Genomic DNA, 14659 nt, shown 5'->3' with positions numbered 1-14659 from the left:
TGATCTTAAGGTAGGTCTATGCTAGAGGAGCCAAGCACGAATGGAGCATGAGCCGAGCACAAGTTTCTTTGAGAAGTGCGCTCGTGTGTTGCGCGCAAGTCAGTCCACGCTACGCGAATTTTTATTCCGCTTGTCCTGGGCACCTGTAGTGTAGACTCACCTTTAAGATGATGCTTTTGTCAAGGACGATTTTTTTCTTTTATAACAAAATCAAATGTAGATAACCTCTTAATTCTGTTGCAATTCTTAATATGTATGGCAGAGACAAAAAAGGCATACCTACTTGATTGTAAATAAATTTAACCCATTATTGTCTTACTGTTGGGCAAGAATATCCCTCCAGAATGAGGGAGTGGTTAGACGTTATGTCTACCACAATGTCCAAAAGCGGATGGGGGACTATGCGTTTTTTCAAGAACTTGTTTGATTGTAATTGCCTTTTACGAAACTTGTAAAAGACATAAAATAAATATTTTTTGTGTGGGAAATTAAAAAAATGGTGAGAATGGATCTCTTTTCCCCATGCAATAGTAGCACCAACATGGATTTTATGGACATACTTTGTTTGCAGTTCAGAAACATCAAGACATTTTAAAATTTTACAAATTCATAATAATGTAATCATTAAATAAGTGTGATATTATCATATCTACTTAAAATAATTGTGCCATGAGAACGTTAAAATAACACTGATTAAAATCAAGCGAAAATGATAGTCTGTTGAACTGCTTCAATATGTTTTACATAATCGTTTCAAGTAAACTCGCTTATCGCTTAATGAATGTACAGTCATGCTTAAAAATGTTAGTTCTGGGTTTCTTTTAAATCAGTTATAAATAATATCGCATTTATATATTAGCTTCCGCCCGCGACCTTGTCCGCGTAAAAATTGTATTCATTTAAGAAGATTTATACAAACTTTTTATCACCTTACGGGTAGAATTTATCAATATTCTTTCTTGGTGGATACCTATGTACGTCGTAACTTTATGCATGTAAAGTCTTAGCCTGATGGGTTTAAAATTGATAAAGTCTCATATAAACTTTCATCCCCTATTTTATCCTCAATGGTGGAATTTATCAAAAATCTTTCTTAGCGGACGCTAACGTAATAACATGCACTTGCATGCTAAATTTCAGCCCTATAAGATAGATTAATTACAAACACATACGTCATTTCAAATTGAATTTACATTTTAACGTTAATTTGTATTTTAGAGATTTAGAAGTAGTTGTAGCCAAGTTCAAAATGTCCGAAATAAGACAACGAACCAACTTTTTGAAATAGTGTTCACAGCAGTGGGGGATAACTTTAAAACTTTTGATATAGTGCTACTATAAAAGTCTTCAATTGAATTATCAATTGTACTTATCGTACGTATCAGATTGTTTTAATTATCAAAATCATTGCAATCGGAAGTTCACAAAAGGTTCACGTTTTGTGTCACCTACATAGATAAAACGGAATCCCCGCACAGCTACAGAATAGCAGTAAGCTAGCGTCGGGTACAAACAGCGAGTTATATATAAAGTGTATCATGTGCTGTAGCTCAGACAGAACTCGCAGTGAGTAGCGCACACTCGCGTTGTATCATCTCTGCATAGCTGACAGTATCAGTCGCGGTAAACATGCACAAGTACATGATAGTCGTGCTCGTTGTAGCAGCTCTCTGTGCGCAGAGCGAAGCCAAAGTGTTCACGAGATGCGGCTTGGTGCAGGAACTGAGGAGACAAGGCTTCCCCGCGAACCAGCTGCGTGATTGTAAGTTGTGTTGTCTTTAGTGTATTGAATAGGTCGTATGTAGTATGAAAAGATTGCACACTGCTGGTTAAAATAGCCATATGGCTAACTGAAAAATTCTTCATAAAGCATAGTGGCCTACATTAAAATTTTGCCTAGCTTGATAGCTAGTTGACATTGACAACATTGACCAACTGTATTTTTAAACTTTGTCTGTAGCCACTAGGTTAAATGACGTTGAGTCGGTTGGGTAGCATGTTAAAATGTAAAAGCTGCTAGCTATACAATTTTAATCAGTTACCTGCAATGTACTGTATCTAGTAACGATTGTTGTGTCGTAGGGGTGTGTCTAATCGAGGCGGAGAGCGGTCGCAACACGGCGGTGATAGGTCCAGTGAACAGTAACGGCTCGCGGGACTGGGGCCTGTTCCAGATCAACGACAGGTACTGGTGCAGCACCGGCAGCTCGCCCGGCAAGGACTGCAACGTTAGATGTAGAGGTAACATACATACATACATACATGACGCACTATGTCACTCACTATGTGGAGCAGCTGATGTTACATGTGCACGTGTCACTTGCAGATCTGATCACGGACAACATCACGAGGGCGTCCAACTGCGCCAAGATCATATTCCGACGTCACAACTTCAACGCGTGGTACGGCTGGATCAACAAGTGCAGGGGCAAGCCACTGCCTGACATTAGCAAATGCTAAGCAAGTTTTTACCATAGTATATTTAAATAAGAATCACAAGTAAACCAAATCGTTGCCATTAGTTTTACTAAATATATCACCTTTAATATAAGTATAGGTACTATATTACCCTAAGAGAATAAAGACTAATACGACTGTCAGATGCATTATTTTACTTACATTTTTCCTCTATTTATATTGATAACCACCAATAAAAAATTTCGTAGTAAGACAGATGATATGCTCAAAAAGCAAACAAGCAACATCAGAGCATTTCAGCGTACTGTCGAAAAATTAAATTTAGATAACATTTCCGACAAGTGGGAAATGGAAGACGCTCTAAAAACTCTTCAGTCAAGATGGTCTACAATCGACACCTTGCATTGGGAACTGGATGGAGAGTTAGAGGAATTTGACGAACAATATGAACAAATATTCTCTGAGCAGGAGAAAATATTTAACGACTTAAAAAGGGCTATAAACTGTAAGTTGTCGTCCGTTGCACATAAAGTCAAATCAACACCGAAATTGGATATTCCTATCTTCAATGGTTCTTATCAGCAGTGGACGTCCTTCAAGGACTTATTTTTAGAAACAATCCACAACAATTATTCGCTATCAAATGCTCAGAAAATGCAGCATCTCAAAAGCAAGTTGAGGGGCGAACCTGAGAAACTAATTCAGCATCTAACAATATCATCTGATAATTATAACATCAGCTGGGATATTTTAAATCAACGATATAATAATCTAAAGCTCATCTGTAGTTCTCATTTAGATACACTATTAAACATCCCAACTTCGCAACATGCTACTATCAACAACATCAAGCGTCTTCATGACACCACCGTCGAGAGTCTCAATGCAATCAAGAACTTGGGGGTGGACGTAAGTTCATGGGATCCTTTACTTATTCATATACTGACTCCGAAACTAGACTCGGAGACTTATAAGGACTACGCCGATTCCTTAAAAGAACCTAGGGCACTACCGAAAATACAAGATTTTCTATCATTTTTAGAAACCAAATTCACCTCAATGGAGACTACACGTAGGAAGCAAGAAACTAATTATCATAAATCGAATAATTATACATCAAACTTCAAGCAATCTTCATTTGGAGGAATACAATCAAAGCAACAAACATCTACTGCGCATGAACAAATTTCGCAATCGACAAATAACAGAAACGTTAATTTAGCAAAACACAATTATAAATGCCCTATTTGCAAAACAAATGACCATGGTATTTTTTACTGTTCGCAGTTTTTGAATATGTCGCCACAAATTAGACGCAAAACGTTGACGAAATTAAAAGTATGCCAAAATTGTCTTTATAGTCATAACGGAAATGCTTGCATTTCAAATAAAAGATGTCGAGAATGTAATGAAAATCATAACACATTATTACATGCGGCGTTTTCGCAACCAAGCCAGACTTCCGTTGCAAGCATTGCAAAAGTCACTGACCAAGCGTCAGGCGCTACGAAATCCGAAACTCAGCAGCTGTCACGAGGCAATTCGCACGTGTCTTTACAACATAATTTCCCTGAAGTTCTTTTACCTACTGTAATGATTAAAGTCCAAACAAATGACGGATCATTTCATATTTTAAGAGCACTATTAGACCAAGGCTCGCAAATGTCTCTCATCAGCGAGAACGCAGCACAATTGTTAGGCATTTCACGCAAAAAATGCCCGGGAATCATCTCGGGAGTAGGCGAAAAGGAGACGAACTGTAAGGGTATTATGAGTATTAAATGCGCATCAATGAGAAATAACTTCGAATTTGATGTTGATGTTTACATCATGAATAAATTAATCAAGAACTTACCTAATCGTACATTTGAAAAACCACAGTGGTCGTATTTGGAGAACATAACATTAGCAGATCCCGATTTCAATATCAGCCGACCTGTCGATTTACTTTTTGGCAGTAGTGTTTACTCAAAATTAATATTAGAGGGGGTCTGTAGAGAGACCGAAGAATCTGCGTCAGCTCAAAACACACGAGTTGGGTGGATATTAAGTGGAGATATCATTCAATCATTTCAGTGCAATGTAATTTTAAATAACCTGGACGACATTCAGCAGTTCTGGGAAATAGAAGACATCACTGACAAAACTTCGTTATCATCAGGGGATCAGCAGACTATGGAGTATTATCAGAAAACTACCATACGACAAGAGGATGGTCGGTATCAAGTAAGACTGCCTCTAAAGCCTAATTTCTCGGAAATGTTAGGAGCATCTAAACCAAAAGCAATAGCACAGTTTAAATCATTAGAGCGAAAGTTTAAACAACACCCAGACATTCGGGATGAGTATCAAAAATTTATGATCGAATATCAAGAACTAGGTCACATGAAATTAGTGAACAGCAGTGATTCAACACAAGATTGTTTTTTAACTCATCATCATGTACTGCGCCCGGACTCAACCACTACCAAGTTGAGGGTTGTGTTCAATGCATCTGCAAAGACATCATCAGGTTATAGCTTAAATGACGTGATGGAGGCCGGGCCGAATCTGCAGCAAGACCTACAGGGTCTAATCCTTAAATGGAGACAGTATCAATTTGCATACACTGCGGATATTGAAAAAATGTTCCGCCAAATCAGGATTCACAAAGAGGATCAGCGTTTTCAGAAAATTATTTGGCGTGATTCATCACCAAATCTGCAGGAATATCAATTAACAACTGTTACGTACGGCACCAAGGCTGCGCCATTTCTCTCGATGATGACACTAAAACAATTAGCACACGACGAGAAATGCAATTACACCAATAGCTTAGCGCCCGAAGTCCTTGAAAATTCATTTTTTATGGATGACTTACTTCATGGATCACATTCTGCTGAATCAGCAAAACTATTGACAAAAGACCTGATCAAACTTCTCAAGTCCGGAGGTTTCAATCTAAGAAAATGGAAATCAAATGTGCCTGAACTATTAGATCACATATCAATCGATAACAACAGTCAAGATAATTTCAGTTTCAAGCAGTCAGAACCAACAAAAACACTAGGGCTCATTTGGGACCCTAACGAAGATATTTTCAAATTTGAATTAAAAATTGAACCATCAAAATTGCCAGTGACTAAAAGATCGTTATTATCGGATATATCAAAGTTATTCGATCCGTTGGGATGGCTGTCACCTCTATCAACGAAACTAAAAATAATTTTTCAAAACGTTTGGCAGCGAGATATCAGTTGGGATGATCAATTACCTAAAGATATTCTCAACGATTGGATAGGCATCAGAAATGATATTTGTCGTCTGAATCAATTAAAAGTTTCACGCTGGATAGGCACAAAACAAAACGATAATATAGAAATACACGGTTTCTGCGATGCGTCCCAAAAAGCATACGCGTGCGTGATATATTGTCGAATCAAAGGGTGTAATCAGTCAACACCAGTGCTACTAGTGGGGAAAACGAGACTAGTTCCAACCAGCAAAGCAGTTTCACTTCCAAGGTTAGAGCTATTAGGAGCTCTATTACTTTCAAAAATGATTTCAAAAGTACAACAGTGTCTATCGAATTACAACCTAAGTATTTACGGCTGGATCGACTCAATGATTGTGTTAGGATGGCTAAATGGTGACCCAGCAAGATGGAAATCATTTATAGCAAATCGAGTACGTCAGATAACTACTATCATGCCTTCAAGTTGCTGGCGCTACGTCAAATCATCAGATAACCCAGCGGATTGTGCCAGTCGAGGCTTGAACGTGAGTCAGCTTGAAGATCATATTCTGTGGTGGAAGGGTCCTTCGTGGCTTTCTATGTTCGACCCTGACAAGCAACCTAAATCATTCAGTTACACAACAGATCAAGAAATAAAAAATATCAAAAAGTTACAAGTTAATGTAACTCAGCAAAACACCGAAAGCAGCAGCATAATACAGTATCTAATTTCAAAATACAGTTCATTCACAAAACTTTCCAACGTTTATGCTATGCTTTTAAGACTATTCAGAAAATTGCGATTTAATGAAATACCGGTAACAAAACACTTGACATTACAAGAAATAAGAGTCGCTAAATTAAAACTAATTAAATATGTACAGGAAATAGATTTTATAGAAGAAATACATAAATTGAAACAAGGTAAACCTATATCAAATAAAAGCAAAATATTGAACCTGAATCCTTACCTGGATAAGGACGGTGTTCTTCGAGTCGGGGGAAGGCTCAATCGTGCAAACATCGATCATCAAATGAAACATCCCATAATTCTATCAAAAACATGTCATTTAACGAAACTTATCATTGACGAGTGTCACATTCTAACCTTTCATGGCGGACCTCAGCTAACATCAGCATTTATACGTCAAAAGTATTGGATCGTTGGCGGACTCAGAGCGGTCAAGTTCCAAGTTCGACGTTGTGTTAAATGTCGTCGTTATAACCCTAGCAATCAGCACCAAATTATGGGAGACTTACCTCCAGAAAGGACGAACCCATCTCGCCCCTTTCAAAATGTTGGTGTCGACTATACAGGTCATGTTTTTATCAAAGCAAATAAGGGACGGGGGATCAAGACGACCAAGGGATATGTTGCCGTATTCATATGCTTAGCAACGAAAGCTATTCACTTGGAATTAGTCTCTGATTTGACGTCGTCAGCATTCATAGCAGCTCTTCGTAGGATGATTGCCCGGCGAGGACTACCAAGCAATTTATACAGTGATCAGGGAACGAATTTCATTGGAGCTAGCAAAGTTTTGCAAAACGAATATCAGGAAATTTTGAGAACATTTGATGAAGATTTTCAGGCGGAAATAACAAAGATAGGAATCGAATGGCACTTTAACGCACCCTCATGGCCATCAGCAGGAGGATTATGGGAGGCGGCTGTAAAGAGCCTTAAGTATCATTTGAAAAGAGTTGTGGGGGAACAAAAATTGACCTTCGAGGAATTTAGTACAGTGCTCTATCAATTGGAAGGTTGTCTAAATTCCCGACCGTTATGCCCGTTAACTGAGGATCCAGCTGACTTAAACTATCTCACTCCAGCTCACTTCTTAGCAAGTGGACCAAACCTAACACTCTATGAAACAGAGAGAGATCTACGCACAAGATGGAATCTATCTCAAAGAATTTATCAAGATATTTGGAAGCGCTGGCGTGGAGAATATTTGACACAATTAAACACGAGGAGCAAGTGGAGACGATCAAGAGGAAACTTGAAGGTTGGCGACCTAGTGTTAATTCATGACGCCAATCTACCAGCAGGAAAGTGGGCGATGGGACGGGTGACTCAAGTGCACCCCGGGAGTGACGGCTATGTAAGAGTAGTCACACTTCAAACGAAAAATGGCCTCATGCGTCGACCTATCATCAAACTAACTCCTTTACTAGACTGCTCCGTCGACGAGCCTGATAAACAAACGTCAACTTCAGATCAACAAGATAACTCAACACCGTTGCTAGACAATCAAGCTCGAACAAGTAGGGGACTCAGTTGCCTTTCTACACTAATTTATTCAGCACTGCTAATATTATCTTTGATTTGCAACGTACAAGGCGCACATAATATAACACATTTACAAAGCAATCAAGCAATTTATTTTGACAGAGTTTCAGAAATGAGCCTAATCCAAGATCAGTGGAAAGTAATAGTTTATTACGACATGCAGCCGTATTGGCGTGGATCAAACATATTTAACATTTATATGAAACATCTGGAAAATCTGTGTACACAAGCAAAAAGAAGGTCCCACTGTGACGTTATTATGTTACAATTACGTCACAGATTCATGGAATTGGAATACTACGACCGCTTGTTGCTAAATCAGCACTTTGGAGCGCGTACGCGCACGCGACGTGGGCTTATCAATGGGATTGGCTACGTTGCAAATAGTCTTTTCGGCGTACTGGACGAACGTTTCGCCGAACAATATCAGAAAGACATTACCATGGTTAGGCAAAATCAAAAACATTTATCATTGCTATGGCGAAATCAGACCTCTATCATTGAAGCAGAAAACAACTTGCTAAAACGAGTAGAAGAAACAATGGAAAAACAACATAAAATATTCAATCAACACCTGATAAACCTAGATCAAGCTGTTACTAAATTAAAAAATGAGGTGGAAAAAGTAGAAATCACAGAAGATTTTATCCTATCAACTTTGATTGCTAACAACATTCTTAATAGTTTAAAGCAAATTCAAGACTCATTATTGGATTCGATCACCAATGTCCAACACTTCAATGTTCATATTATAACACCAGGTCAACTTCAAGATGAGTTAAACATAATTTCAAATCAGTTGCCCAAAGAACTTTCCTTACCTATCAACAGCATTGTGACAGACTTATACAAGATCTACCAGATAATGCAAGTAAAAGCACGTATGACTCGTGAATACTTCATATTCGAAATACAAATTCCTTTAGTTAATCGAGAGAGTTACGACATTTATCACATGATTCCAATCCAACACCAAGTTGAAGAAAACGCCATGCTCAACGTTGTATTAATATCAGATTACATCGCTATCAATATCAGAAAAGACACCTACGTACCAATTTCAGCAAATGATCTCCAAAAATGCACCAAATTAAATGCCAATACAAACCTTTGTCAGTTACAAAAACCAATTTATCAAAGAGATTCAGACCAAAATTTTTGCATCAAAAATCAAAAAGGAGATACCTGTACAACTATCACCGCTAGCTGCAAAACAACATGGACCGAGCTTAATACAATAAATACATTTATAATCACATGTTGTGGTCATTGCACTCTGCGGATCATATGCGGAGATCAAATTACTACTGAACAGGTGACTGGAGTGAATATAATTGCGCTCGGAAACAATTGTATTATTAAAGGTGAGACATTCATAATTACGTCACACAAACAACAGACGACTGATTTAAAAATTAAGCCTGACATTATCGCCGTAGAAATACCTCCAGTAAATAACATAATCAATTTATCACTACCTATCAACAACTACAAGGAAGAAAGCTACCAATCATCTCTGCAAAATATATCTGAACAAATAAAACAGATGAAAGCAGCCTCAGAACAGGCGCCCGTCGATGACGGTGTGTCTTTTCACGATGTCCATCATTACGTGGCGATCTACTTCGTGGGGGCGGCAGGGCTAGCCTTCGCTATGTACTTTTTCGTACGTTGGCGACGAGCCCACAGCGTGCAGTTGGCGTCTACATCTGCACCATCCAGCGTACACTATCGTGCCAGTGCTAGTGATATGTGTGTGAGTGATATCCCGAATCATAACGATAACGCGAGTGAAGTGGTCCATGTGAATCAGTGCGCGAGTATACAAAGCGATTCGAGTGTTTGTGTACAAGATAGGGCAACTTCACCAATCATTAAGAAGTGTAGTTTTAGAACATCATCTACTAACATAGCCATTTAAGATCAATTGTTTTATCACCCTGTATCATCAGATCATACTAACTACACCATCAGCATCATTTCTCATCATTAGTCACTTCCCGCCCGGGAGTATGTACGGTGCAACCGCACATTGCAATTATGCATTGTAAGCAAAATCAATCTGTATTAATTTTCCATACATTTCATATGTTTGTCAGTTCACGTTCGGTTCGCGTCATAGCAACATCTATCATTTATCATTACTTTACAAGTGGACTCAATACATTCATTCAGTTAATTTCCTAGTTTCATTCAATATCAACTTTAGTTATCATTATCAATATCAACTCCTCAAAGAGATACGGTGAAAACCGTACAAACTGAAAAGGTGGTCTGATGTTCTAACATTGTCATTCTTTTGTATAATGTTTCTTTGTGAATGTAAAGCATAATAAAAATGATAAGTCAAAATACCATTCATTGTTATGAGTTTATTTTATAAATAGATTCGTGAAGTAATTTTGAAACCTAATTGTTTTACTTAGACCTAAAGCATACCAATTGATGTATTTATCCGTATAGTAGCCACTAGCCGCGCATCCGCTGGATTGCGTTTGGTTTCGCAACTAACTTCTTACGACTTAACGATACAACAGGGATGTTTTTAATAATACGTCTATAATTGTCTCTACTATCTATTGTATTATTGAATGCATGTCTTCTAATCATTATTACATCACTGACTTATTATTTTATTTTTGTGTTCTGTAAATATTCTTATAATATTGGTTATCTTCAGCAGTCGCTGATGTCTGGTAGTCTTTTGCCTTCGCACCTGGCTCCCGTAGCCCATCCCTTAAAGCCTTGGCTTTTCATTATCCTCTTTGCGCAGTTTGAAGCTTTAGTGATATCATCTGTTGTTAGGTCTGAAATCAAGAAGAAAATTAACATATTAACAATTGATAAAAACAAAAGAAGGAATATATTTTGTAATGAAAATATCGTAGTGCGGATTAAGTTTGCAAAACTTCGTAACAATATTATAGACATAATGTCTATTATAATAAAGAAAGCTATTATGTTATATAGGTTCTTAATTAATAAGGTTCCCTTTCATACGCGTCAGTCAATTTTATACCATTGCCATTATTTCTACAGCGATGCTTGACAAGTCATATGTGAAAATAAGTGTACGTATACTCGTATACGCAGACGTTCAAAAGAGAATTAAGCGTGCGTTACAATTTAAAATGTCTGATACCATAACTTTTTAACTCTAGCGTTGCATGTTTAATGTATAATAGAATACGGGAATTAATATCTGATACCAACCTGAACAAGTGACATTGCATGCCTTCCCTGGACTCGTAGTCTTACTGCACCAATGTTGACCGATTTGAAAAAGACCGTAGTATCCGCCGCCTGCTGTTGCGGAGTCTCGGTTACTTTCAGTCTCGATTATACATATCCCTGGAAATGGAAAAAAAATCTGGACTGTACTCTTTAGCAAGGACGGATGTGTCTGCTAAGTGAGCTGTTATTAGTAAATGCCTCCGTGGCGTAGTGGTTAAGGTCACCACGTCGCCAACATTGCGTCGGGAGGACGTGGGTTCGATTCCCACGAGCAACATTATTTGTGCGATTCACAAATAGTTGTTTCCATGGATATTGAAAAGGCCTCGCGACACAAGAGCAATTTTTAGTTAGAGAGTTGACACTAAAATTTTTGTCTATTACTAAATGAAAAAAAAATGCTTACATTCGCTAAGTTCTTTTTCTGGGAAGCCTTGTCTCCTCAGTTCCTGCACCAAGCCGCATCTCGTGAACACTTTGGCTTCGCTCTGCGCACAGAGAGCTGCTACAACGAGCACGACTATCATGTACTTGTGCATGTTTACCGCGACTGATACTGTCAGCTATACAGAGATGATACAACGCGAGTGTGCGGTACTCACTCTGAGCCCTGTTTGAGCGCTTCTTGCTTTTATATTATAGCGTAGATCATGATTGATCTTGTAAATGCTCACGATCTTTTATGCCTAGTTATTTGTTAAGATGCTTTATCTATTATCTAAATAAAAGGGTGTACTGACTGGTACTAATACATTATTTGTTTTCTTACGCCCAACTACTTCTTTACAACGTAAGCAAAACTCACACTAGTGTATATTAGAATATAAGCTCGCATTGTCTTGCATCTGTTGGTAATACTTCATACGTACCCACCGCACGTGCACGTATACTTACGGTGGGTACGTTTTCGTGCGTGCGTACAATTGCGTATACGTACGTCCACGCATACATTCTGCATACTATAAAATTTTAACACATGCGCTGCAAAAGTACTCAGTGTGTATTCACTCTATGAGAAACAAAAGGCACGCTCACCTTGATAGGTAACTCGGAAACGATTACTTATTAATTTTATATTGCAATACATTGTATGTTTTCGCCTTCCTGATAAATATTGCAAGTTTTATATACTCGTCTTGCTAATTTGCTAAAGCAAGACCGCAGATGGAATTTTATTAAATTCAAAAACAGTGCTTCTGCCTTATATATCTAGAGCCTACAATTTCTGGCTATTAATTTAGACACATGTTTTGGTCGTTTTCACTACATTGTTTTAATCAATCGTGACCTTAATTTGGCACTACTGATGTGTTTACTTCTGTCTGTTTGTGTCGTTTTGTGACCCTGATACCATATTTAAATAATTATAAATAAAAATATAGGTAAGGGTTAAAAGTTGAATGTGTAGTGTTTGCTAATAATAAGTTTTATTTGTCTCCAGGTACGCTGGTCGTACAGAATTGCCAGACAACTTGAAGTCCATGTTCCGTCCTATCGCTATGTGCGTGCCAGACTCGCTCACTATTGCCGAAAACACACTCTTCTCTGATGGCTTTACTGCTTATAAGCTTAATGCTAAAAAGGTACGTAAGACTAAGATATAGATCATTGTGTTACAACTAAACTAGCTTAATTTAGAAGAGCTCTTAGTGCTTGTTCACGTTGGAACTCGCGGGCGCGGTGGCGGTCGCGAGCGCGGGGACGTGGCGATTTGTGTTCACGTTGGCCGCCAGGCGGGCGCTTGGCTCAAACTGGCTCAAACCGGTTGAACTTACTTGACGTCGCGAGTGAATCGCGCCCGCCACCGCTAGTTCGACGTGAACACACACGAACATCTTCACTTGTTTGATATTGGCGCGAGCGCGCCACGCGGGCCGCGCGCGACGCCGCTAGCTCGCCCGCGACTTAGACCGCGCGAACGGTTTGTACGTGAACACTTCGGTACATCGCCATATGTTTGATATTTCGCGACCGCGCCCGCCACCGCGCCCGAAAGTCGACGTGAATGAACACTTAGGCACTATTATGTTCGTTTAAAGGATGTTTTTGAATAAAAATAGTTATAAAAGTGTAGTTATAAAAGTTTTCTTGGCGATGTTGTATGAGTACAATAATCATCAATTCTTACACTGTGTTATTAATGGAGTCACTTTTGTTCCCAAATCCAGGTGTTCACTCTATACCAGTTAGCCATGCAACAGTTATCTAAGCAGGACCACTATGACTTCGGTCTGCGATCCATGGTCGCTTTACTTCGATATGCTGGAGTGAAACGTAGAGCTTATCCACACTTACCTGAATCTGAGGTTTGTGACACTTATGATATTTGAGATATAGAGAATAGTGGGATGGGATACGTAGAAGGGCGCACTTTGCCCGTCGGGTCAAACGATTTATTTATTTATTCTAGGTTTGCTAACATTTTACTTAGTTTTACAAAATATATCACATTAGGTTTAATGTACAACCTAATTAAAGCAAAGATCACATGCAAGTGCAACTACACAAGAAAAAAAAAGTACCTATTACATAAGCATTAACACATTGTTGCAGCTTTAAGTATTGGGAAGAATACACCGCCATTGGCTTGGCTGAAAACACCCGTTCCAATAACATGTTACTTTTATCCAGATGGTGATCTTAGCCATGCGAGACATGAACGTAGCCCGTCTGACCGCTAAAGACGTGCCGTTGTTCGACGGCATCATGCAGGACATTTTCCCTGACGTGGAGGTCCCGACCCTGGACTATGAGGTCCTCGAGAGGGCCATATCAGCTGAGATGAGGATAGTCGGACTGCAGCCGGTCAAAGCTGCGTTACATAAAGTTATACAGACTTTTGAGACTAAGGTAAGTAGCTTACAAATCGAACTGAAGTAGAAGTTTCAGGTAATTTATTGGCCCAGCCATTTAATTAACTACACCAATTGAGCTATCGCAAATATGACAAAATATCCCGTTTTTAAGACGTCTTTTATATCTGTGCTTATTTTTGTAATTCACGGTTATTTGAGTCAAAATAAAGATGTGTTCTCGTATGATTCAGAAATTCACTTTATGCGTATATAAAGACGATATTATCTTTTAATCATTACTGGCACCCCGTAATCCATAATCTGACTTCAATCGCAACATAACAAAAATCTAATCTTCCCTCCCCCCTAGAACTCTCGCCATTCCTCAATCCTCCTTGGCGACACGAACACAGCAAAGACAGTCTCCTGGAAGATGTTACAAATGACACTAAGTCGTCTTCATCGCGAAAGGGTCCCTGGCTTTGAGAACGTCAACGTGTTCCCTATGAACCCTAAAGCTTTGACACTAGGAGAATTGTATGGAGAGTATAATCTGGCGACTGGAGAGTGGAAAGATGGAGTGCTTTCGTCTATTATGAGGACTATTTGTCAGGGTAAGGTACCTTTTATGGGCATCCTATCCAGAATTTTAAGAAGTTCGGAGACAGTGTGGTATATTTTGTTTTTGCCATGGTCACGAATCGA

The 14659-nt window shown here is 38.8% G+C and overlaps 3 protein-coding genes across 3 annotated transcripts in view; 2 read left to right on the top strand and 1 right to left on the bottom strand.

Moving 5' to 3' along the window:
• Positions 1 to 14659, top strand: part of kl-2 (dynein heavy chain 2, axonemal kl-2) — a 79013-nt gene that overhangs the window by 40371 nt on the left and 23983 nt on the right. Inside the window, exons 33-36 of the mRNA XM_076118136.1 lie at positions 12601 to 12742; positions 13328 to 13465; positions 13791 to 14009; positions 14325 to 14568. Coding sequence (XP_075974251.1) covers positions 12601 to 12742; positions 13328 to 13465; positions 13791 to 14009; positions 14325 to 14568 — 743 coding nt within the window. The remainder of the gene's footprint in view (positions 1 to 12600; positions 12743 to 13327; positions 13466 to 13790; positions 14010 to 14324; positions 14569 to 14659) is intronic.
• LOC142975355 (lysozyme-like) lies at positions 1583 to 2600 on the top strand. Its single transcript, XM_076118144.1, has 3 exons — positions 1583 to 1762; positions 2083 to 2241; positions 2327 to 2600. Exons 1-3 carry the CDS (start codon positions 1630 to 1632, stop codon positions 2458 to 2460), a joined length of 426 nt encoding a protein of 141 aa, XP_075974259.1. The 5' UTR covers positions 1583 to 1629; the 3' UTR covers positions 2461 to 2600.
• LOC142975356 (lysozyme-like) lies at positions 10587 to 11756 on the bottom strand. The gene is made up of 3 exons (XM_076118145.1): positions 11566 to 11756; positions 11139 to 11276; positions 10587 to 10732 (listed from the first exon to the last, which is right to left on the bottom strand). Exons 1-3 carry the CDS (start codon positions 11696 to 11698, stop codon positions 10602 to 10604), a joined length of 402 nt encoding a protein of 133 aa, XP_075974260.1. The 5' UTR covers positions 11699 to 11756; the 3' UTR covers positions 10587 to 10601.

This window comes from Anticarsia gemmatalis, chromosome 9, assembly GCF_050436995.1.
Source record: "Anticarsia gemmatalis isolate Benzon Research Colony breed Stoneville strain chromosome 9, ilAntGemm2 primary, whole genome shotgun sequence".
Lineage (NCBI taxonomy): Eukaryota > Metazoa > Arthropoda > Insecta > Lepidoptera > Erebidae > Anticarsia > Anticarsia gemmatalis.
This window is presented reverse-complemented; position numbering and strand designations above follow the sequence as displayed.

Excerpts from the sequence above, each read along its gene's own strand:
- LOC142975355 (XM_076118144.1), top strand. The coding sequence starts at position 1,630 with ATGCACAAGTACATGATAGTCGTGCTCGTTGTAGCAGCTCTCTGTGCG. Across the intron at positions 1,763-2,082 it reads CGCGAACCAGCTGCGTGATT|GGGTGTGTCTAATCGAGGCG; the intron begins GTAAGTTGTGTT and ends GTTGTGTCGTAG. Across the intron at positions 2,242-2,326 it reads CTGCAACGTTAGATGTAGAG|ATCTGATCACGGACAACATC; the intron begins GTAACATACATA and ends TGTCACTTGCAG.
- LOC142975356 (XM_076118145.1), bottom strand. The coding sequence starts at position 11,698 with ATGCACAAGTACATGATAGTCGTGCTCGTTGTAGCAGCTCTCTGTGCG. Across the intron at positions 11,277-11,565 it reads AGAAAAAGAACTTAGCGAAT|GGATATGTATAATCGAGACT; the intron begins GTAAGCATTTTT and ends TTCCATTTCCAG. Across the intron at positions 10,733-11,138 it reads ATGCAATGTCACTTGTTCAG|ACCTAACAACAGATGATATC; the intron begins GTTGGTATCAGA and ends TCTTGATTTCAG.